Genomic DNA, 24,588 nt, shown 5'->3' with positions numbered 1-24,588 from the left:
CTGCCTTGCGTATTTTTCCTATCACAAATAAATATTATGACTATTACCTGGCTTGGAATTAATGATATCTCAGCAACAAAAACAACAATAAGATTACCAACAGCTGTAGTAGTTAACCATCCAGCTTGTACAACAGATTTCATTGACTGTGGTGCCTACAATAATATACATGTACGTTCCTTTAAAATTACATTATAATTCCTGATTTGTAAATGAAATGGGGTTTAACGTCCTACTTCCTGTATCCTATAATGTAATCTAACCTACCGGTATGTTTTATCACACTATGTCCTGCTAATGACAGAGTGTGGTGTGATTTAACGTCCACGACACGAAAGAGGTCATTTTGGGACTAACATATCGTTTAATTTATTTCAATAATTCGCTTGCGCGTAGGGGTCTTTAGCAGTGGGAGGAAACCGGAGGATCCGTAGAAAACCCCTTGAGGTTGAACAGGTGACCCAACTCATTCTAACATACAAGCGGGGAATCGAAACCAAGCCACTTGACTCCATGAAAGACCTTATGATACAACATGCATGCGTTAACCATTTGGCCACCCAACCCCCCGGTCCTGCTATGAGAGTGCTATATAATCGAATATAAATAACTGTCAAGGGATCTTTTACATGCACAACAAACAACTAGACACTGCCAGGCCATCTGTTCTGCACACCTGACAGGTGGTGTAGGCCATCTGTTCTGCACACCTCACAGGTGAAACCACGCTGGAAATTTCTGAGGAACTTTTCTAGCCAACACCGGGACTGAACCCGAGACCTCCTATTTAATTAGCCATCAACTTACACCACCACAGCTCACAGTAAATAAAAGTGAAAGTAATATAATATATTATCCTACCTCATTATAGGCAAATGAAAGACCTGTTACAGAGAACAGAACCTCGCCTATAGTTATAACTATATATTGTGGTATCATATAGAACATCGACACCTGATTTACATCTACACTAGTATGAAGTAACTCTTTTACCTACAGATATACAATACATAATATACAATATACAACATAATATACAATGCAAACAGTTCTAAATCATCTAGAACCAGTTGTTGCCATGCATGATACACCCACATTTTGCAAGAGATGGATAAAGAACAAGGTAAAAAAACAAATGATTTTTTATACAATCATTCGCCATAATCTAGGAAGTTATCGTTTGAAATGCGCAAATATCGAAAGGAACAGAGATCTTTGGGATATAAACATATATTTTACGTTTCATTAACATAAGACAAAAATTGTGACCTCTTAGAAGGTCTACAACCTTCGTATAACATACTTTTACACTATTTGCATACAAGAAGCGGCCATTATTTCGGACAGTTTAGTTTTTCCTGAATTTAAACTCAACCTTTATCACGGTGTAACGGTGATATACATGAACGTTTTTTTAAATCAGATAAAAATTGTGACCTCTAGAGGATCCACAAGCTAAAAAGATGATTTTTGTACAATCAAGAGCCATAATCCAGGAAGTTACGGTCCGATATGCACGATTATTGAAAGGATCCGAGATCTTTCGGTTGTAAAGATACATTTTAAGTTTCATCGAAATCAGATAAAAATTGTGACCTCTATAGTGTCCACAAGTTAAAAGTGTGATTTTTCGTACAATCTGGGGCCATAATCAATTAGGTTACGGTCTGATACATCTCAATATCGAATGGAAGATAGACCTATATTTCAAGTTTCATCAAAATCAGATTAAAATTGTGACTTGCAGAGTGTCCACAAACAAATTGTGGACGTACGGACAGGGGCGACAACAATATACGACCACATGAAAATGTGAGAAACTTCCAATCAATAGTGGACGGACGGACAGGGGCGACAACAATATACGACCACATGAAAATGTGAGAAACTTCCAATCAATAGAAACAGGTAACAAAAACCAATTACAGGCGGTTTCATGGGATCAATTATGACTTAGTCAAAATGATGCATTTGATATTCAGATAAGTTGATATACAATAATTTAATAGAATTCAATATCAAAAAAACATTGTTTTATCCAATGTTTCGTCAGTAAAACTTCTTCAGGGATGAAAATGTGGGCGTATAAAAAGAACATTTTATTTTCATGATTTCTCTGAAACAAATTATTTACTTTGAACATGATATTTTGAATACAATATTTCAATTGTTAATATCCTTCTACCAGTATTTATCCTCCATCTTGTGGTCTAAGGGGAGATAATATGAATTTAGGGACTTTTATGCAGAGTTATTTCCTTTTAATTTTCTCAACCAACATGTTACAAACCTGTGAAGGATTATAGTCTCGTATATTATTGGATGTATATAGTAGAAGTGTATAAACAGCACCAGTTCCAAGTGTATATTCTTCTGGAAGAAAATATCTGGAGCTGGTTGTACCAGGAATAGAAATGGTGTAACTGAAAAATATTACGAAAAAAATCAAGAGATCCTCATATCAAATACCTGGGTCTAGTGAAACTGAAAAATATCATGAAATATATGAAGAGAGTCTCATATCAAGAGAAAAATTTTAAAAATTTTCAGTTTTATCAGATACTCATTTGAAGAGTTCACATAGCCTTTTTGTACTCTTGTATATGATCAAAACAATGAGTGTATTTCAGCTTTAAAACTGCAATCCCACAAAAATATCACCCATTTTGCTCTTTGAATGGCTAAAAGAACCACCCTGTATGATGAGTTCCAACACAGTTTGACAACATATTGAGTGCATTTCAATCATTTGATGATGTCAGGTAGGTCAGAAAAAAGAGTATCTATTTTGTTGTGTATACTCCCCTCAACATATCTGAAGACAAACAAAACCTGGCCCTTTATCCCCTCTGATGACCCTGATACCATGGCTTTTACTCATACTCACTGGTGCTGGGTATTGCCACTGCAGTCACGATATAATACATATGGCAATTCACATGTTCTGATACGAATCACGATTCATAACCAGGTCAATATTCGCCAAGAAAACAACAGGATAAATGAATAACTGATATTTTTGATCCTGCCGATGTCAAAGATATAAAAATGTTTTATATCCACGATATTGATCAAAATAAGGAATAAAACAATGTAAAGTGTTTGTGTAATGTGTGACACGTATAAGGTTACTGATTAAAGCTACAAAAAAAAAAAAAAAAGAATGGGTGATACATCCATTCAATATCTTACGATTCAATACATGAATAGCGATATACATACTAATACTTACCTTCCCGGTTCTACAGGATTAAAGTCTGTTGTATTAAACTGTGTTATATTAAATCGTAGGTGTTGATCTTTATCATCAGTTCGTATTAACTGTATATAATTATTATCTAATGGTACAGCTAGGTTATTTATAATACTACAATATAAACAAGTTATATATTTCATCACAGTTATAAGCCACAAAGGCGTACAATATTGTGAAAATTGTGTCTCTGAAAGGAATGTAAATCCATATATACCGGCGTAGCTCACTTTTGTTATAAACACGCAAATGTTACCTGTAATTAAGCGTTTGGTAAAATCTTTTGAAAGTTATCTTTTCAACTGTATTGAATTGAGTAATGGAGATTATCTAATGATGATGTGTGTGTGAAATAGCTTTATTTAAAAAGGTATTATGTAAGATTTAGATAAAGAGTTGACTGTTCTCACTATAATAGTTTAAAAATAGATATTGAAAAATGAATATATTGAAATTACTTTATTCAACCAAGTTATGGGTGTTCGAAGATGTAGCGCAGATTGTTTATTATCGTAGCAATGGTACTGGACAATCAACACTCAGGCTCATTTGTCCATTTTTGGTCTAGAGAGTTGGTTACAGGCTTGTTATGTGAATAAATGTCTAAATAATAGTTTATATAACATATGAAGCCAAAGAAAGATCTGAAATAAGCAGATTTAGCTCTTACGTAATGCATCGTTAATGTTTCCTTCTACTGAAGTGATGTTTTGATCAATTTATAACTAAAATAGTGACTAAGTTAGAGGGAGAGAGAGAGAGAGAGAGAGAAATGGAGTTTAACTCCACTTGACACAAACTAGGTCATTTTGGGACTAACGTACAGTTCATTTTTATTTCAATAATTCGCAGTGGGAGAAAACCGGAGGACCCAGAGAAAACCCACCAGATTGGACTAAGTTGGAGGAGTGACCGTTTATGAAAGAGATCAAACCAAAGAATTTCAACACAGGGAGTTTATTGTGACCGTTTACAAGATGTCACTGATTTTTCTTTTGATTTTTTTTTATAGTGTATGATCATTCCAGTCAGTTTTACCCCAAAACTGCACCCACACCCGACAGTTATGTTTTTTTTTAATGGCATCATCAGTCATGTCCTCACTTAACTTTCCTTAAACATGTTCACAACCCCAAGACAACGACAGTCCTAAATGATAAGACCAGCTCAGTTTTTCGTCATAGGTCACAAGATGTAAACAGGGCTAGCACTAATCCCAACCCTAACCCTAGCCAAAATGCTTACCCTAACCCTAACCTACAATCTCGCTAACAATCACGTTGCCCTAACCTTATTTACATCTCAGTGACCTTGACAAAAATTGAGCTGGCCTTAATAAATAGATATATTCGACAAAGATGGTTGATACAGATTCTACTGTACTTCAAACACTGACAATAAAAGATAAAACATGACATACCTAATAGATGCTCTTCCTGCTTTAGGTTTTGATCTCATATCTTCAAACTTAAAACAAAAAAAAATAACACACCTATATGATACACTCAACAATAGAAAATTCCACAGCTTAAAAACTCATGCTTAATGAAATGGGTTTAATGTCCTACTGTTCTGCTTCGACTAGGCTAATGAAGACGGGCATACGCCATACAGTGTGCTACAACCTACTCTTATATCAAATACCAACCGCCAAGGGATCTTTTACATGCATGCCATCGCATGCCTGCAGGGGGTCTTTAGCACTGGGAGAAAACCGGAGGGCCAAGAGAAAACCCACAAGGTTGGACAGAAGGCCCTACTCCTTGTCACGTACAGCAGGGAAATCAAAACCACGCCACTTGACTTGATGACAGACCATATGATACAGCGCGCACATGTTAAACCATTCGACCACCCAACCCCCAATTAAGCCATTAGATATTGTTTGAGAAATGCAAATGAAGATAAGGCCACACCCATTTAAATTTATGGCTTTCAGGAACCCCAATTTAAATAATGCTGCCTCCAATTTCTTCAAGACAAAAACAAAAAAAAAAATATTTTAATTAGATCTTCTCAAAAGCTTTTAGTTATATATATTTAAGTTTCAAAATTTAAAAAAAACACCGCACACAAACTGACTGGGTTATTTATTGAAGAACTAAAATTACTGTAACTGTACCTTTTTTATTTTGAATATTCCCTGTTTAGTTGTCATTAATACTAGCTGATACGAGTGACCATCTTTATAACTAGCATTAAATGTAGTCCTATAACCTGTAGTTTCACATTTACCACTTATACTAATATTATTCTCTTTAAATCTTATCAATTCAGATATCTAAAATATAAAGAAAAACACCTCTATAATAATATATAAATCTAATCAATTCATATATCGACAATGTTATCCTTAATTATATTATAAATCTAATCAGATATCTAAAAAATAAAGAAAAACACTGAAAATATTATCCTTAATAATAGTATAAATCCAATCAATTCAGATATTTAAAAAATATAAAGAAAAACTCTTTAAAGATAATCACGCAAAGTGAGGAAATATGCCCATACAGCAATTTTGTCTCAACAGCAGATTATCCGAAAGGAAAACTTGGATCTTGACCAAATTTAATAAGGATTTGGTGTCCTTTAAGAATCTAATCTCTATAAAGCTTTTTTGGACAAATAATATATCTCTGTAACAGAAAATCTTATATTGCTGAAAATCTAGATATCAAAATAAATCAGTTATATTAGTAAAGGTGATGAAAGACGGAACTTGGATATCTTTAAACATACATTATGCAAGAGCTAAATCTGTCTATTGCAGGTCTTTCTTTAGGTTTCAGATGTTATAGAAATTATTAATTAGACCTTTATTTACACGACAAGCTCAAAATCAACTCTGTAGACCCACGGATGGCTTGGATACAGTTTGGATTTAAGAGTCGTCCATTGAAAATTAAATCAATAAATGGCGGACCAAGTTAACGTTTACTGTTAGTCGCTGATGTCACTACTGGAAACTGGTGATGAAAGGCCAGTCAAGCGAGGCTATGATAGCCATTGAGCATGTTACTTGATAATCGAGAATATGTGGGTGGAGTTATCGTCTGTTAATCAAACGATCGTCAATTCTCATAGATGGTGCAGACACAATTGATGCCTATTTCTAGTCCAAACTTTCAACAGTGACAATTCCGTTCAGAACAAAGTAATTTGACTGAAATTTTCAACATTTTCTTTTTTTATCATCTATTTTTCAATTATTATAGCAAGAATGGCCAACTCTTTATAAAACTCTTACCTAATGTATCTTTAATGTCAATAACAAATTTTGTAAACTTGACAGAGGAGATAAGTTCACAACTTTCGATGATGAACTGAATTCAAGACTGAATAATCTAGACTAGTGATCACCTGTTAAAGACCTAGTGATCCAACCTACCTGATTTGGTTGTAGTATTTTTGAGTATATAGATGATGATATAGATATTGGACAATCTACAGTATTAATAAACGTTACACCAGATTCTACACTACTTAAATGACTTTCTTTATATGTCTAAAACAAAAACATATACTATCTTGATATATAAATTACGAAGTTCATACTGATTAAAATTTTATGATTAATTCTTGTAAAAAATGTTTGTTTTTCTTGAACGTTAGTAATGACTAATGTAGAGTAGGCCATAGCACCTCTGTCTGTGCAAAATTGTCCTCACAGCACACTGTACTGTGTACACGTGTCTTCATTGTCTCAGTTGATGCAAAAAGGCAAGATGTTAAGACCATGGGAAAAGCTTCATAATTATTTTTAAATAATGCAATAATTCTGTCAAAAATTATCCTTTCCATAAGTATAACACGATCCTGAATGTCAATGTTACCTGCCACAGTAAATTTCAACAGGTAGATTTCAGTCGTTCTTTGTAAGTAGTCGTAACTTTCCACCAATAAACAAGCCAGGATATAATTTTAGTCCTTACCCTATTATAGTCTATATTTCTATGAGCAGAAGGACTAAAATTACGTCTAGGCTTGTTTATTGGTGGTGACCTTTAAATCACATCTCATTTTTTATTTTATTTATTTATTTACAGAGAGAGAGAGAGAGAAATGTGGTTTAACATCCACTAGACACAAACTAGGTTATTTCGGGACTAACATATGGTTCAATTTGACTCGATGACAAACCTCATGACTTAAAGAGCACATGTTAAACTATTCAAACACCCAATCTCCCTTATTTACTTACATCTAATTTGATTTGTACAAAGCCTGCTATAACAAACGCTAACCCACCAAACATCATACCAACTACCATCTTCTGTAACGGTCTACAATACACAAAATATAACACTGATTATTATCTGTGAGAGATATTGAATCCCTTGTAAATTACAATACTGTCAAAGTTGAATCCCTTGTAAATTACAATACTGTCAACGTTGAATCTCTTGTAAATTACAATACTGTCAAAGTTGAATCTCTTGTAAATTACAATACTGTCAAAGTTGAATCTCTTGTAAATTACAATACTGTCAAAGTTGAATACCTTGTAAATTACAATACTGTCAAAGTTGAATCTCTTGTAAATTACAAGACTGTCAAAGTTGAATCCCTTGTAAATTACAATACTGTCAAAGTTGAATCCCTTCTAAATTACAATACTGTCAAAGTTGAATCCCTTCTAAATTACAATACTGTCAAAGTTGAATCTCTTGTAAATTACAATACTGTCAAAGTTGAATCTCTAAAAGGCATATCAGTCTAAAGAGAATTAGATTCTGTTCATTATTTACTAACATAAGTTGAAATGGAATATCTGTAACATTAAGCATCCTCTATACACAAGCCAGTGCCACCTACATGTTTTCAGTAAAATTTTTTGATGAGCCTCATTAAAATCAAGATTGAATCCTACCAGGGATATTATCAACCACTAACATTTTGGTTTTGTTTTCTAATTTAAATATTAAATAATCCATTTGAATCCAATTTAGCATGGATTGGGCAAATGAAGATCCTTGGATTTAACAAAAATAAATTGGAAATATCTAAAGCCCCGAAATAAAGTTTTGACTTTTAAGACCATTTAATAAGTGTATTTTCAGGGCAATCACTAAATGCCCTTGAAACATTTCATTATATAAACTGATGTGTGGTTAAAGATGGGTTCCCGCGTACAAACTGGGTGATTTAATGGCATATATGGACCAAAAACATATTCAAACTAATTAATTTGTCATAATTATGCTTCAAATCCTTCTCAAACATTGTAATTGCGAAGGAATGCCCTGCTATTAAAATTCGATCAAACCCGGTCATGTGACTTATCTCTCTTGGAAGTCAGAGGAGAATCCATTGCATACATAAGATGATGTTGTCTTAAATCGCTTACTATTTATTACAAATATCGAATCCTAATTAAATTCTCGGTTTATCCACTACCCACGTCTTTTTCCGTCATTTTTATCTCAGAAAGTGTTGTACGTCTAACTCTTCATAAAGTTTATCAACTTGTACAACAAGCGCTCAATGTTCACTTGTGACCTTTCACATAACGCGTGCAGAAGTTTTTAATCGTCGGGCTGTTGATTAGGGGAACCCTTACGTTTTTGTCCTGTATACGCTCCATGAGTGTTTTTCGGGGAATCCAGTATTTTTCTAGTAAGATTGAATATCTCTACTTTCCATATATACCAAAATTACCATAGTTTTATTGGAAATTACCACCCGATAAATACTTTTCTGGGAACCCATCTTTAAATGGTTGACATTAAATTAAGTACATTAAGTACTATAGTATTACTGCAAGAGGGCGTCAGTCTCAGTTTTGTATCAATATATTATGCAGTGTCTTGCTTGATACCATTAAACAAACTTAAAATACAGACACTAACCTGAACGTCTATTTCACACAAGTCGAATCTAGTATAAATATTGTATGATTAGCACTTTGCTCATATATCATTTGAAATAATAATACGCAAATATCAAAGGATGATGTCACTTTGGTATTTTAAGTGTGGTTTAATGGTTGAGAGCCGAGACATTAAGTAATATATCGTTACTGCACTCACTTAAAATAATGTGCCCACATATTATTTAAAATAATTATACACCAATATCAAAGGATGATGTCGCTTTTAAGTGTGGTTTAATGGCTGAGAGCGAGACATTAAATAATATATTGATACTGCACTCACTTAAATTATTTGAAATAATTGTACACATGTCAGTATTTTAAGTCAGTACTGCTGTCGTTTATTACCAGGATTACTATGGTTTTTTTTATTCAAATGATATATTTTCTAGAACATTGTTACTTTTTTTGAAAATGTTACATTTTTTTTAAAATTGTTACATTTTTTTAAAATTGTTATATTCTTTTTGAACTGTTATATTTTTTTTTTGAATTGTTACATTTTTTTTAAAAAGTGTCATATTTTTTTAAAATTGTTATATTCTTTTTGAACTATTACATTTTTTTTGAATTGTTATATTTTTATTGGTATGTTTTTTGATCTGTTATGTTTTTTTGAATTGATATATTTTAAAATTGTTATATTCTTTTCGAACTATTACATTTTTTTTGAATTGTTATGTTTTTATTGGTATGTTTTTTTTATCTGTTATGTTTTTTTGAATTGATATATTTTCTTTGAAATAAAAATTGTTATATTTTTTTTTAAAAATTGTTATATTTTTTTTATAAAATTGTTATATATTTTTTTGCTTTGTTACATTATGATTTTGATATATACCATGCCATTATTAAATTGGTTGAAAGCTATTAAGGCAACTATTATTTATCTGGAAAATGCAGAGGCTTATTTTCCCTCCAAAAAATAAACTAATTCTTACCTTGCTGGGATTTTACAATATTCTAAAAATGGATAAACTATATGTTCAAATATAGGTATCAAAACTAAGATCAAAATAGGATTCAAAACCTGAAAAATATATAAAACAAATTAATAATATAGAAAGTTGATGAGACATCCCTCAAATCACACCGATGCCAACCAATGGGTAAACAAATATTTTACTCTCCAATTAAATATGGTTTAACTATACAATTAGAATGGTCATACTCATAGTCAATTTTAACCAACTATTTAGTTAAGATGCGGGTTCGCTGACCAGGAGATCTTGGGTTCGCTCCTGATGTTGGCAGAAAAAGTTTCTTTGGACGGAGGGGCTGACAAGGACAGCAGTCTAGTCGGTCGGATAGGATGAAAAACCGAAGTCGCATGTACACATTGTCCTGCACGTAAAAGAACCTTTGAAAGTTGGAATTTGAAATAAGAGTAGGCTGCAGTGCAGCTGTCCATGCCAAATTTTTCTCACAGCATACTTATTGTATAAGTCTGTCTTCATTATCCCAGTCAAAGTAGAACAGTAGAAGGTTAAACCTCATTTCATTTCTTTGTCTTTTTTGTTTTGTTTTGAGTGTTTCTAGTCAAAAATTATGTGTGGTGCGGTGCTCCTGATAGACGATTGTGGCAGCACTGCCCAATCAGGGGCGCCGGATTACCCGGGTACCAGGGTATACAAATGGTACACTGCCCTTTTCTGGAGTATACATGTATACCCATGCCCTAATGATGAAAGTTTTCAACCTTTTTACTAGTCTAATCACATTATCAGCTATCAGTGCATGCTTTTGTCTCTTTCATTATCATGTATTTTAAAGGGTTTTATGTTGGGATTCGGAATGCTAGAGGCGCTCAAAACAAATTTTAAAAATTTTCTAGAGGCTGGGAGGAGAGACACCCCCGTACCCCACCCTCCTGGAAGCCCCTATTTTTTGGTACCCTGGCCCTCGTGCCGCTCCTGTGCCCAATAGCCGTTTAGGTTGTGAGTTGGCCTGTATAACTCAAATCAACTGAATTTGAAATACGTTACCTGTAATTGATCCGGTTTTATACGACCCCATGACCCCTGAAAATAAATTCATCGTAAAAATTACTATGAAAATTGTTATGCTAATAGTAGAAAGAAGGGATGAAAAGGTCAATTAGTCTTTATTTTATTTTCATTAATTAGTATTTAAGTACTTATAATTCTAATGTTGATAAAACTCAATAAACATACCACATGGCCATCCATTTGTTCAGCTTGTAACGTCCATCTTGAACCCTGAAATAATATGATCAAATTAATATTTATAGATTTACTCTACAACATTGCTAGGAAAGCGATTAAAATATGATATTCTGAGAAGAATGATTTTAAATTTAGTCAATATAGGTTTATGATATCTAAACAATCTTCATATATACAGGATTATCCATCCAAAATAGTTATCATTAGGCATATTCAACTAAACACTTTATCCCGGACGAAAATTGTACCTTGGTCTCACCCCACTAAAGAACAGGGAAAAAATGGACCGGTACTCAATAGCAGTGTGCTAGTCAAATAACTTTGAAGTGACTTACAACAATGGTAGTGACAGTGATGTACAGAAGATCTTGCCGTTACAAATCAACAGCTTCTGTCATAATGCGCACTTTGTAGATCAGTGGAGAGAGAGAGAGAGAAATATGATTTAACTTCCACTAGACACAAACTATGTCATTTTGGTATTTTTAGCTGTGGGACAAAATTGAAGGAACCCACGAGGTTGGGCAGGTGACGCTACTCCTTGTCAAGTACAAGTGTGGGCTCGATGAATCAATGACAGACCATATGATCTAAAACGTACGGGTTGGACCATTTGACAACCCAACCCCCCGTCATTATTATTATTATGAATATCATTCTTACCTGTTGATCAAACAGAGCCCAAAATACTGGTAACGGTAAAAATAACCATAATACTCTCATCACACGTTTTACATTATCTATAAACTCTGGCTAGAATAACAAACAATTTACAACAAACAATTTATCTCCCCTATATTCATCATATAATCTCTCGTTCTTACAAAATTTTTACACAGTTTGATCTAATCAATGATTAACTAATTCCTTGCTTATCTTCAGTTTGATCTGATCAATGTAGTTAACTATCTCCTTAACTTTCTTCAGTTTGATCTAATCAATGATAATTATCTCCTTAGTTATCTTCAGCATGATCTAATTATCTTCAGAATCAGCAAGATCTAATTATCTTCAGCATGATCTAATTATCTTCAGCATGATCTAATTATCTTCAGCATGATCTAATTATCTTCAGCATAATGTAATCAACGATAAATACCTCCTTAATTATCTTCAACATGATCTAATCGATCTTAACTATCTCCTTCATTATCTTCAATTTGAAATAATCAATGATTATTACCTCATATTTATCTTCAGCATGATCCAACCAATGATTCTTTTTCTTCTCAGTTTTATTCCTTGTACATTTTTTTGCAATAGCATGCTGTATAATGGAAATAAGAGAGAGAGATAAATGACTTTAATGTCTACTTGACACAAATCAGGTCATTTCGGGACTAACATAAGGTTCAATTTTATTTCACTACTTTGCTCGCATGTAGGGCTCTTTAGAAGTGGGAGGAAACCGGAGGACCCGGAGAAGACCCACAAGGTTGGACAGGCGACCCTACTCCTTGTCACATACAACCGGGGAATTGAAACCTCGCCAATTGAAACAACGACAGACCTTATGATTCAACGTGCACATGCTAACCATTCGGCCATCTAACCTCCCGTATAATGGAAACAAACACCATTAAAGATACATTATGTAAGATTTAGGTAAAGAGCTAACAGTTCTCGCTATAACAGTTCAAAAATAGATAATCAAATTTCGGTCATATTACTTTATTCTGAGCAAAGTTATGAATGTTGTAGGTTTTTATAAGAATAACATAGTCTTGATTGTCATTGCTACTAATAAAAATACAAGCTTTAAAGAATAACCTGCAGACAGATCTCGAACCACCCACACAACTACCAACATAGTATGAAAATATTGGCACAGATGGATTTTGATGCGAGTTTAAGACTAAATAACTTATTTATAATTTTCCTTCAGCAGTGTCAATCAAGCTACCTACCCAGTTCCGAAGTTATTCGTTTGGACACAAGTGTTGATATTTTGAGACAGTCCCTTAGTATCTTAATGGATTTAATGTGGGAATGTACTGAATACCTTTTACTAATTTCCCCTTTGAAACAAGAAAGGGAGAGAAATTAGGTTTAATGTCCACTCGACACAAACTAGGTCATTTCCGGACTAACATATATGGTTCAAATTTATTTCAATAGTTCGATTGCACGTCGGGGTCTTTAGCAGAGGGAGGAAACCGGAGGACACAGAGAAAACCCACGAGGATGGACAGGCGACCCACTCCTTGTCACATACAACCGGGGAATCGAAATCATGCCAGTTGACTCAACGACAGACCATATGATATAACAAGACGCATGAACCATTCGGCCATCCAACCAATGCACTTTGAAACAAACTCACCCATATACATTTACAAACTTTAAAACAAACTCACCCAAATACATTTACAAACTTGGCCTATAACATTACCACTTAATGGTACCATTTTATATTGTTTTCTACCAGCAAAAAATATTACTGAAACAAAACACGTAAAACATAGCCAGCTTACTCAAACTATTTAACTATTGTTGATATTTTGTGACATTAAAGGTCACCGGAAAAGGTTCATAATTTTTTTAAATAATGCAAGTAATTATGTCAACATATCCTTTCCATAAGTATAACAAGAACCCGAATGTCAATATTACCTACAACAGGTAAGTTTCAACAGTAGTAATTTCCGCCGTTCTCCGTGTGTAGTCGTAACTTTCCGTAAATAAACAATCTGTGACGTCATTTTAGTCCTTCGGCTCATATTCTAGTCTATATTTCTATGTGCAGAAGGACTAAAATGACGTCACGAATTGCTTATTGACGGAAAGTTACGACTACACACGGAGAACGGCGGAAATTACTACTGTTGAAATTTACCCTTTTCAGGTAACATTGACATTCGGGATCATGTTATACTTATGGAAAGGATATGTTGACATAATTACTTGTATTATTTAAAAATAAATTGAAGCTTTTCCGGTGACATTAAATGAAATGGGGTTTAACTTCACACATTTCTGCCCCAACTCTTATATCGAACTCCAACGGTAATGGGTTCTTTTATATGCCATCCGAATGACTAGACAGCTGTCCTTGTCAGGCCCTCCGTCCTCCACCACTGACAAGGGGAACTCTCTCGACCAACACCAGGAGCGAACCCGTGACCTATAGCATCTTACACGCTTAGCCACCGTGGCTCTCTGCTAAAATGATTAGACATTTGTCCTTGTCAGGCCCTCCGTCCTCCACCACTGACAAGGGGAACTCTCACGGCCAACACCAGGAGCGAACCCGCAACCTATAGCATCTTACACACTTAGCCACAATGACCTGTGATAGAAACAGTTAAACTGTACTTACATATAGCTACAAACATTAATAAGGCAGGAACACCAAATGCTAAAGGATAACAACTTTTACCTATACAATGTACATCAGCTGTTTAAAAACAAAAAAATACAAATACTTTAGATATTTCTTTCCATCTAGATCTTGTCTTCAAGTATATTAACACTTTAACACTTAAGACTTACCTTTAAGTAAGGGAGATATGATAGTATGGTGGACTGTATACACTATTGACTTACCTCTAAGTATGGGAGATATGATAGTGGATAACATGCTGCCTAGATTTATCATGAAATAAAATACAGAAAAAAATGTCCGTCTTTCTCTTTCCTGCAATAAAGAAAAGAGAATTTAGCAAGCAAAAGAAAATCACAGAATATTAATCAAATTTCTTTCAGTGAAAGGGGTAGATATTTTGTTCATCAACAACAGGACAATGATTCATCCCATAAAACTACACCATTTTGAATTTAAGTACTTCAGAAACACCTACTATAGTATTTTATTTCTTATTTCTCGGGGGGAAAAAAAAACTTAAAAAAAAACCCTACTTAGTTGCTCTTCTCAGAATCTTTTAGTGACAAATTTGTAACTTTTGAAATGTTAAACAAAACAGTTTTCACACAACCCATGTGGCTATTTATTTATTTATTTATTTACACGTGCGTGCTGCAACATAAGGTCTGTCATTGAGTCAACGGGCGTGGTTTCCATTCCCTGGTTGTACATGACAAGGAGTCTGTCCAACCTCGTGGGTTTTCTCCAGTTTCCTCCCACTGCTAAAGACCCCTACATGCAAGTGAATTAATGAAATAAAATCGAACCATATGTTTGTCTTGAAAAGACCTAGTTTGTGTCGAGTGGATATTAAACCCCATTCCTCTCTCTCTCTCTCTCTCCCAAACATTATGAAGATGAATAAATCACTTCTCATTTAACCTAAAGGAGGGAGTTCAGTCAGAAAATCATAATTACACAAATACAATAATGAACACAATATTATAACAGATGAGATTCCAAGCTTTTATTCAACATTTATTTTATTAAAATCGATTGAGGGGTTAAGATTTTATGGAGGTTTTTAATCTGAAAAAAAGTCACATTTCGAAGACAATGGCTCCTTGATTAACACAATATTTTGAATCTTATTGTTATTAAACTATAACTTAGTCATTTTAGACGATATCTAAATAAAATTTTACAACATTAAAAATTGAATATATCATCACAAGAATTCGTAAAAAAATTGAAAATATTAATTTAAATAATTTATGCTAATTAGCATAATGCGAATCTAATTAGCATAAAATATGCCATTTTCTCTCTTTTCTCACATATTTCTTAAGTTATAAACACTACTGTTGAATTTTAACCATGTATTGGTTTTTGTATGCGATGACAAAAATAAATATGCACGTTACATTTTATCTTATGCAAATTAGACTATCTAATTTGCATAATATGACCTAATTTGCATAAATTTATCATTTATTTTAACATTAAGTCAGCAAACATAACATACTTATATTGTAGTACTGAATAAATGTTCATCTAGTTGAGGGGAATTTGCTGCAAAAACAAGGCAGCTAATTATCATAATGCATACTAAATTTGCATATTACGCACCTAATTTGCATAATTTTAGCTATTTTTACTCTGTTTTCATAATTTCATTAAAAATCAAGCGTGTAACATAACATAACTTATCACATTGTAGTACTGAATAAGTGTGCATCCAGTTGAGGGAATTTGATGCAAAAACCCCCAGTTAATTATCATAATGCAAACTAAATTTGCATATTATGCATCTAATTTGCATAATTTTAGCTATTTTTACTCTGTTTTCATAATTTCATTAAAAATCAAGCCGTGTAACATAACATAACTTATCACATTGTAGTACTGAATAAGTGTGCATCCAGTTGAGGGAATTTGATGCAAAAACCCCCAGTTAATTATCATAATGCATACTAAATTTGCATATTATGCATCTAATTTGATAATTTTAGCATTTTTTACTCCATTTTCAGCATTTAGCTATAAATTAAGTCGTCTAACATAACTTGTCATATTGTAGATCTATTATCAATCCATTCAGAGTTAATACCAAGCTTTTAACAGTGTGTTCCTGTAATACAAAAAAAATAAAAATAATGATTAAAATCTAGTAAATTTTAATGAAATTGTTCTATGTTATTTTTTTAATTGGAAATATCTAATTAAAAATACAAATATGGATGCTGTCACTTTTTCATTTTGAAATGACATGTTCGATCAAAGGCAAATAACTTAAAAAATTTAATTGCCAGGTGAGAATTTGACTTGCACAGGTATTCTCCTATAAATCAAGTAATGTAGGACTTTTTAATGAATTATATTAAAAAGCTTAATGTCAATATATGTTCTTTAGATATCAAATTATTTTCATTATGTCTGCATGGTACAAAATAATTGACTGGAGGTGTAGACTAAGCCTTATAATATATTTAATTATTATAGAATTGATGTGTAAATGTTATACAAGTTTGTAAATTTAACTATAGATGTATTGTTAGAACCAGTGATGGGATTTTACCCGTATATTCCGGACTTGTCCGAATCTTTTTCCGAAATGCCCAAAATGGTCCGATCGGGAATATGCCCAATCGGACATCAAGACATGGTGAATAATATTCAAATTCCAAAATTAATATAGTGTACTGAGTGTATAACTACCGTGCAACCCGATTATCGTTGATAATAGGCTGGATTGATTAGGGAATTAAGTGATCGACTATTTATCGTGTTATATCGTCTACACACCTACCTTGATTAACTACTTATTCTGCCTTGATTGGTTGACTTAATTCTTTATCGGACAATTCATCAAATCAATCCTGAACAGAAGTCATTGTTTCTCCTTTGTCGGACGATATATCAATCCAATAAGAGTGATTATAAACTTAATCTGATTAACCTGTGATTTCTCCATTGTCTCACGTTTTAATCTCCTTTGTGTCAGACAATAACACGTAGAAATTATTCATATATGTCACATATTCACTCCCCATGTAATCTTATTTTGTCAATTTCAATCATAAAATAAATATTTATTTCGCTAGAACAACGTTATTTGAAGAATGTTCCTTTTAATAATAATTGTTACAGATAACATTGACCATGCCAAATAGAATATAAGGCTTTGGCTTTTATTTGTTTATAGCAAATAAAAAAGATAAACAAATTGAAATAATTCAATGTGAGCTTGTTTAGGGAGAGACAATAACTTACGGAACATCCATTTCGTCATTGCGCATGTGCCAAAAAACCCAAATTCAACAGCGTTTCATTTAAAATGGTGTCTTTAACACTATTCTTGTTATCATTCACTCCCCTAGTATTCGATATATTACATCATTTCGTTCATTTTATATAATAAATTTAGTTCAGTACTAACAGAGCATACAAATTGGGGGGGGGGGGAAGTTGATATCTTACCAATACTGGTCTGATTTACCAAACAATCAACAGTAATATAGTTCGTTGTATCCGTAAGTGGAGAACTGTCAAGCTCGTCCATTTTGGGGTCAAGTGGTGAAAACCTCCCGATACAAAATACAATCTGCACATGATTTTATGAATGAAAATTATTTAATATTTGTAATTAGTAGTTCGCTAACTTGTTGAACTATCATAATATCGGTGCCTCCAATAAATTTTTTATTCGAGTCTATCAAAATTTCACTTAAATGTCACTTACCTTTCATGTTTTTACTTCTCGTTTCCGGCCGTCTGCTCGTATCAAAATGAGGCACACACGATCGGAATCTACGGAAAATTCCGAAAACATCCATGTACGGTTTATTTGGGTGAGCAAACTCGAAATCGTGTCTATTTATAGACGAAGAGGGGAACCCGTTATATTGAGAATGTCAAAACGGTGCCGTCAGTGGAGCGGTAACAAAAAGTAACGTAGTTTCAACGATAAATATAAATAACTACAAGACAATTCCCCGCTTAAAAAAAAAACCAGATTATTTTGAAGCAGGATGTTTAAATGACATAATGATAAAATACTTTGCATGTAAAGTCAAGCGATATTGTTTGTACTAATAAATAATTTAATGTAAAAATTTATAGATTCGCCATTATTCATGACGTACGACGTCACTGACTGAACTCCCTACCTAAAGTCTGTTTTTGTACTGTTGTTGTGCACAGATTTTTAAATATCTGTTACTGTCTGCTACAAAGAAATGCCAGCCGTCAAACCATTGTTATCCTTTTAAGAGAGTGTTGTCGTCCCCCTTCTATTGCTAAGTCTCAAAGAAGTCTTAAAGAACTAAAAATTAAATTAAGACAGATGTTTATCAAAGAAGTCTCAAAGACCTAAAAATTAAATTAAGACTGATGTTTATCAAAGAAGTCTCAAAGACCTAAAAATTAAATTAAGACTGATGTTTATCAAAGAAGTCCCAAAGACCTAAAAATTAAATTAAGACTGATGTTTATCAAAGAAGTCTCAAAGACCTAAAAATTAAATTAAGACTGATGTTTATCAAAGAAGTCTCAAAGACCTAAAAATTAAATTATGACTGATGTTTATCAAAGAAGTCTCAAAGACCTAAAAATTAAATTAAGACAGATGTTTTTGTTAAACTAAATTATTTATCTGATCAAAAAATTGGGAATGTGTATCTGATCTGATGTGAGTATCTCTCCTGTCATGTTTGTTCTATCATTGATTGTGAAGCGAGAGAGAGAGAGAGAGAGAGAAATGGGGTTTAACATCCACTCGACACAAACTAGGTCATTTCGGGACCAACATATGGTTTAATTTTATTTACATAATTCGCTTGCGCGTAGGGGTCTTTAGCAGTGGGAGGAAACCGGAGGACCCGGAGAAAACCCACGAGGTTGGACAGGCGACCCTACTCCTTGCCACGTACAACCGGGGATTCGAAACCATGCCAGTCGACTCAATGACAGACTTTATGATACAGCGCGCGCACGCTAACCATTCAGCCATCCAACCCCCTGATTGTGAAGCAGTTATCCTACATTGTCTGCTGCATACACTGTCTTCATTAGCCCAGTCGCTACAGAAAAGTACAATGTTACCCCCCCCCCCCCCCTGGCATTTTATTTCATTAATAATAATCATGTAACCATAATAATAATTATTACAAATCCCTACTTGATCTGATGAAAACTGATCTCCTCCCATAGCAGATACACAAGGTTTTATACCACCCGTTCCTATTCCTATTAATATTAATCCTATCATTGGTCCATATCTATAATAAAAATTAATAAAATAAGCAACTGAACATATAGGGAACATAGGTCCATGACTTTAACAATTTGTGGACAGAAGGACAAATTAACTGATGGACAGGGGTAATGACAATATACTCCCCTTATTATTAATCAAGATTAGTAACAGTTTTACCCTATGTACGATACATATTTTTTTGAATTTAGAATATGATTCATTATTAAATCTAATTGGGTATTTTCCTGGTCGAACATTTGGCATTTTGCGTAGGACATGTCCAGGATATACAGGTGAAAAAGCATCCATGGTATACATATATCAATTATAATCTTTGCTTTGGGCCAAGATTTGTCAAAAATAGTTGTTATTTCATTTTATAACAACAATTCTTTGTGGGCGTAAATAAATCAATTATAAATTTTTCAAGCTTGCAGACTCATTTGATTCACAAGAGTTTAATTAATAACTTACGCTTCTGGCGGTGGAAGAGCTGTTAATGATAAAACTGTATTACCAATAGCATAAAGTATAGATAAGTACATTATAGTCCTGAAAGAAACAAAATTTGGAATGGAATAACATATTCTCAGAATTATACATTGGAGAATTTCAATTAATATTGCGAATTTTCCTTGGGGCAGCTTTTGTTCCTTACTCTGTTTTGAATTCCTAGAGTTCTTTTACCTAACCAGACCCAATCTGTTTCACAGAGATCTTCTAATATCTCTGTAACAGATGACTGTTTCGACACGTGGCGTCACATCATGCGGCGTCAATCATTGGCTCAATAGCGCGTGCATTGTTTACATAAGACGTTAATGATTCGGGCTAAATGAGGAATTTTACTTATTTTAATATCCATTTACACTAAATAGGAAATGATTTTTACCTACAAATAATTCAAACGTCTTTATTTATTTTTCTAATAAATGAAAAACATGTTTTAGTATTTAATTTGACAGAAGAAAAAAGTTAATATTTGGGACTCATTAAGTCGCATCGATGTCATCCTTATCAGTGATTGTAGCAGCCTAGTGAAAATTCACTGCTAATCAGTGTGAACCAGACCCTCATTGTTATAAATTATACAGTTGGAAAGGTCAAACAAAGATTTCTCTAGATTAAGGTAAACCAATTTCGATTATTTTTTTCCAGGCCAATTTTCTTTGTAGTTGAAACAGAGACAATTGATGATACTAATTCTGCTTTGATGAGTCAAGTTCCAGGGGGTAGGGGGGGGCGTGTTTGGGGGGGGATAGAGAAATCGGGTTCAACATCAACTAGACACAGTCATTTCAGGACTAACATAAGGTTCAATTGTATTTCAATAATTCATTTGCTCGTAGGGGACTTTATCTGTGGGAGAAAACTCACGAGGTTGGACAGGCAATCCAACTCTTTGTCATATAGGCCTACAAATGTAGGATCGAAACCTGTCACATGACTCAATGACAGACCTTTTAATCTAAAGCACAAGCCATAGACCATTCAGCCACCAAACCCCAATTCCAAGAAGTAGTTAATAATCAAATATATGCCAGAAAATCTTACCTGAATCTACCTAAATAACCATCTGCTATTATAGCTCCAAGTATGGGCGAAAAATAACACAACATGGTAAAAACATGGTAAATGATGGTAGCATGATCTGAGCTAAACATCAGCCATTTTGTTAGATAAATCACCAATATAGCTGTAAATAATAAACAGTTGATTGATATATGATTATATCCCAAACATCTCGAATACGCTCAATTTTGGCATTTATCAGACCATAATAGGAAATGAAATGAAATGAAATGGGGTTTAACGTCGTACTGTTTTGCTCCGAACTGGGCTAATGAAGACGGGCATACACCATACAATGTGCTATGAGGGAAATTTTGCCCTGACAGCGGCACTACGGCCTACTCTTATATCGAATTCCAACTGTCAAGGGATCTTTTACGTGCATACCAATGTGTACACGGGACCTTGGTTTTCCATCTCATCCGAATGACTCGACAGCTGTCCTTGTCAGGCCCTCCGTCCTGCATTACTGACAAGGGGGAAGTACGCCGAAAAATCCGGGTGAACTAGCGAGCCAGTGTCTTACCCACTTAGCCACCATGACCCCCAGACCATAATAGGACTATCACACTTCAAAACTGGTTCAATTCCCTGCAATATTTACAAAGTTATGATAAAATAAAATTTTATCTATCTTTGCTGCTCCAGTATAACAAGATTGCGACATCTTTTATTCATATTCAGAAAGCTGATGGGCCTAGTTTCAATTATCTAGTGATGATATTTTGATTTTGTTTCCTTAAACATACATTATGCAAGAGCTAAATCTGCCTATTGCAGGGTTTCTTTGGGCCTGAAATGTTATCTAAACTATCAATTAGACATTAATTAACTAATCCAGACCATAATAACTCTAGATGGCATAGCTAGCCTGCGATGTTTATTGGATTAGGTTCTGATTTGCTGTTCGATTTCCACTCATGACTTAATCTGGGTGATTTAATGGTATATATGGACTAAAAACATATTCAAACTAATTAATTTGTCATAATTTTGCTTCAAATCCTTCTCAAACATAGTTATTGCAAAGGAATGCCCTGCTATAAAAATTCAATGAAACCGGGTCATGTTTACGTCACGTGACTTACCTCTCTTGGAAGTCAGAGGAGAATTCATTGCATACATAAGACGATGTTGTCTTTAATCGCTTACTATTTATTACAAATAAATATCGAATCCTAATTAAATTCTCGGATTATCCACTACCCGCATCTTTTTCCGTCATTTTTATCTCAGAAAGTGTTGTACGTCTAACTCTTCATAAAGTTTATCAACTTGTACATCAAGCGCTCAATGTACACGTGATGTCAAAGGTCACACATGTGCAGAAATTCCTAATCGTCGGGCTGTCGATTCGGGGAACCCTTACATTTGTGTCCTGTATACGCTTCATGAGTGTTTTTCGGGGAATCCAGTATTTTTCTTGTAAGATTGAATATCTCTACTTTCCATATATACCAAAATTGCTATACTTTTATTGGAAATAACCACCCGATAAATACTTTTCTGGGAACCCATCTTTAAGCCAAGAAATTTGATATTTTAGCCAAATATGCAAATGACACATCAAGCCTTTAAGGTATTAACAGTTTTATTTATTTTTAATCAAATCAAATCTAAGAGGTCTGGTCAATTAAATTAAACTCCTTACTTACTTTTTAATCCATAGTAGCTAAACCTCTCACAGAATTCATTTCCTAATATATAATAAATACAAACAGGAAACTTTCTTCTTTTTCCACAGACATTCTGTAAAATAAAATATATGATGAATATGTTTACCAGTGGGAAAGAAAAAAAAAAGAGGTTTTGCTTCCACGCGACACAAACTAGGTCATTTTGGGACTAACATGGTTCAATATTAATTTCAATAATTCGCTTGCGCATAGGGGTCTTTAGCAAAGGGAGGAAACCAGAGGGGCTGGAGAAAACCCACAAGGTTGGATAGGCGACCCTACTCTTTGTCACGTACAAGTGGGGAATCGAAACCATGCCACTTGACTCAATGACAGACCTTATGATGCAACGCCCATGCGTTAACCATTCGGCCACCCTCCTTTAGCAGTGGAAGGAAACAGGATGACCCATAGAAAACCTATGAGGTTGGATATGTGACTCTACCTCTTGTGACATACAAGTAAGGAATCGAAACCACTCCATTTTATTCAATGACAGAAATTATCATATAAAGCTCATACAGCCACCTATCCCCCATCCTAAAAATTAAGAATAAAATTACATATATCTATAATAAATGTTATGATGAGTCTTTGGGAGCCATGTGGCTTAATGAGCATGGCACTGTTTGAATAACCATGAGGTCTGAGGGTTCGATGCCCTTGAAAATTCCTCAGGATTCTATAGCCATGCAGGGTATTGGGGTCTTATTGAGTGACTCATCAAAGCGTGGCGGTGGAGTAATCCCCCATATTTTTGACCCTCAGTGTGTACTAATGGGGAAGAAAGGGGAGTGGGTGGTATGAGACATAAAATGAGGAGGGGGGGGGGGGTATTAAGCTCTAGCTATGCTACATGATCTCAAGCATTTTCTTTGTTGTTTGTTTTTAAAAGTAAAATACGAATTTCTACCTTGCAACAACCTGATGATTTTTCCTTTTCCACTTCCATATTTTCTATGCCTACTGAATCTTTCAGCAATAACTGTTCAGCTTAAGTAAAATATAAAAAAAAAGAGTCATCATTCTGATAACCAAATCCTTATTACAGGGCACAGAAATTTGCCTTCTTACTTCTTAAGGAAACAAATGTATCTAAAAACCAAAAGTACTTCGTTGTGCTGTTCAACAGATTTTAAATAGAAATTTTAAACAAAACAACTTACATATGAATTAACCATGAAGAACTGAAAATTAAGTTTGTTTGGCTTAAGGCCACATCTATTACTAACACAGTCCTATTACCTCAGTTAATATTATTTTATGCATAGTTTAAATATGTAATTCAAATTCAGTTAATATCAATAATGCACAGTTTAACTGATAAATTGGACAATTATGTTGTAATTTAAACCAATACATTACTTTCTCCATTTTTCATATTCACAAATCAATATATGACAGCTTATATATATTGGTCTGTATTTGTATCATTTATTCTTATATATACAAAATATATATACCA

At 33.8% G+C, this 24,588-nt stretch overlaps 1 protein-coding gene across 4 annotated transcripts in view; it reads right to left on the bottom strand.

Annotated features, from left to right (window-relative positions):
- The window catches only part of LOC126832384 (solute carrier family 15 member 2), a 40,527-nt gene that overhangs the window by 4,110 nt on the left and 11,829 nt on the right, over positions 1–24,588 (bottom strand). For 2 of the 4 annotated variants that reach the window (XM_050563137.1, XM_050563138.2), the window contains 21 exons: positions 24,037–24,116; positions 23,103–23,196; positions 21,430–21,571; positions 20,350–20,427; positions 19,798–19,897; positions 14,861–14,951; positions 14,634–14,711; positions 13,672–13,754; positions 12,498–12,581; positions 11,978–12,067; positions 11,303–11,347; positions 11,114–11,149; positions 10,070–10,158; positions 7,458–7,539; positions 6,645–6,761; positions 5,376–5,534; positions 4,674–4,720; positions 3,233–3,367; positions 2,291–2,423; positions 862–993; positions 48–155 (listed from right to left, as the gene is read on the bottom strand). In XM_050563137.1, the coding sequence (XP_050419094.1) occupies positions 48–155; positions 862–993; positions 2,291–2,423; positions 3,233–3,367; positions 4,674–4,720; positions 5,376–5,534; positions 6,645–6,761; positions 7,458–7,539; positions 10,070–10,158; positions 11,114–11,149; positions 11,303–11,347; positions 11,978–12,067; positions 12,498–12,581; positions 13,672–13,754; positions 14,634–14,711; positions 14,861–14,951; positions 19,798–19,897; positions 20,350–20,427; positions 21,430–21,571; positions 23,103–23,196; positions 24,037–24,116 (2,003 nt within the window). Of the gene's footprint in view, positions 1–47; positions 156–861; positions 994–2,290; positions 2,424–3,232; positions 3,368–4,673; positions 4,721–5,375; positions 5,535–6,644; positions 6,762–7,457; positions 7,540–10,069; positions 10,159–11,113; positions 11,150–11,302; positions 11,348–11,977; positions 12,068–12,497; positions 12,582–13,671; positions 13,755–14,218; positions 14,712–14,860; positions 14,952–15,445; positions 15,490–19,797; positions 19,898–20,349; positions 20,428–21,429; positions 21,572–23,102; positions 23,197–24,036; positions 24,117–24,588 lie in introns of those variants that run through there. The other 2 variants (XM_050563139.2, XM_050563140.1) reach the window with 2 other exon arrangements.

The sequence above is a fragment of the Patella vulgata genome, chromosome 9 (genome assembly GCF_932274485.2).
Source record: "Patella vulgata chromosome 9, xgPatVulg1.2, whole genome shotgun sequence".
In the NCBI taxonomy this organism is placed as follows: Eukaryota; Metazoa; Mollusca; class Gastropoda; family Patellidae; genus Patella; species Patella vulgata.
This window is presented reverse-complemented; position numbering and strand designations above follow the sequence as displayed.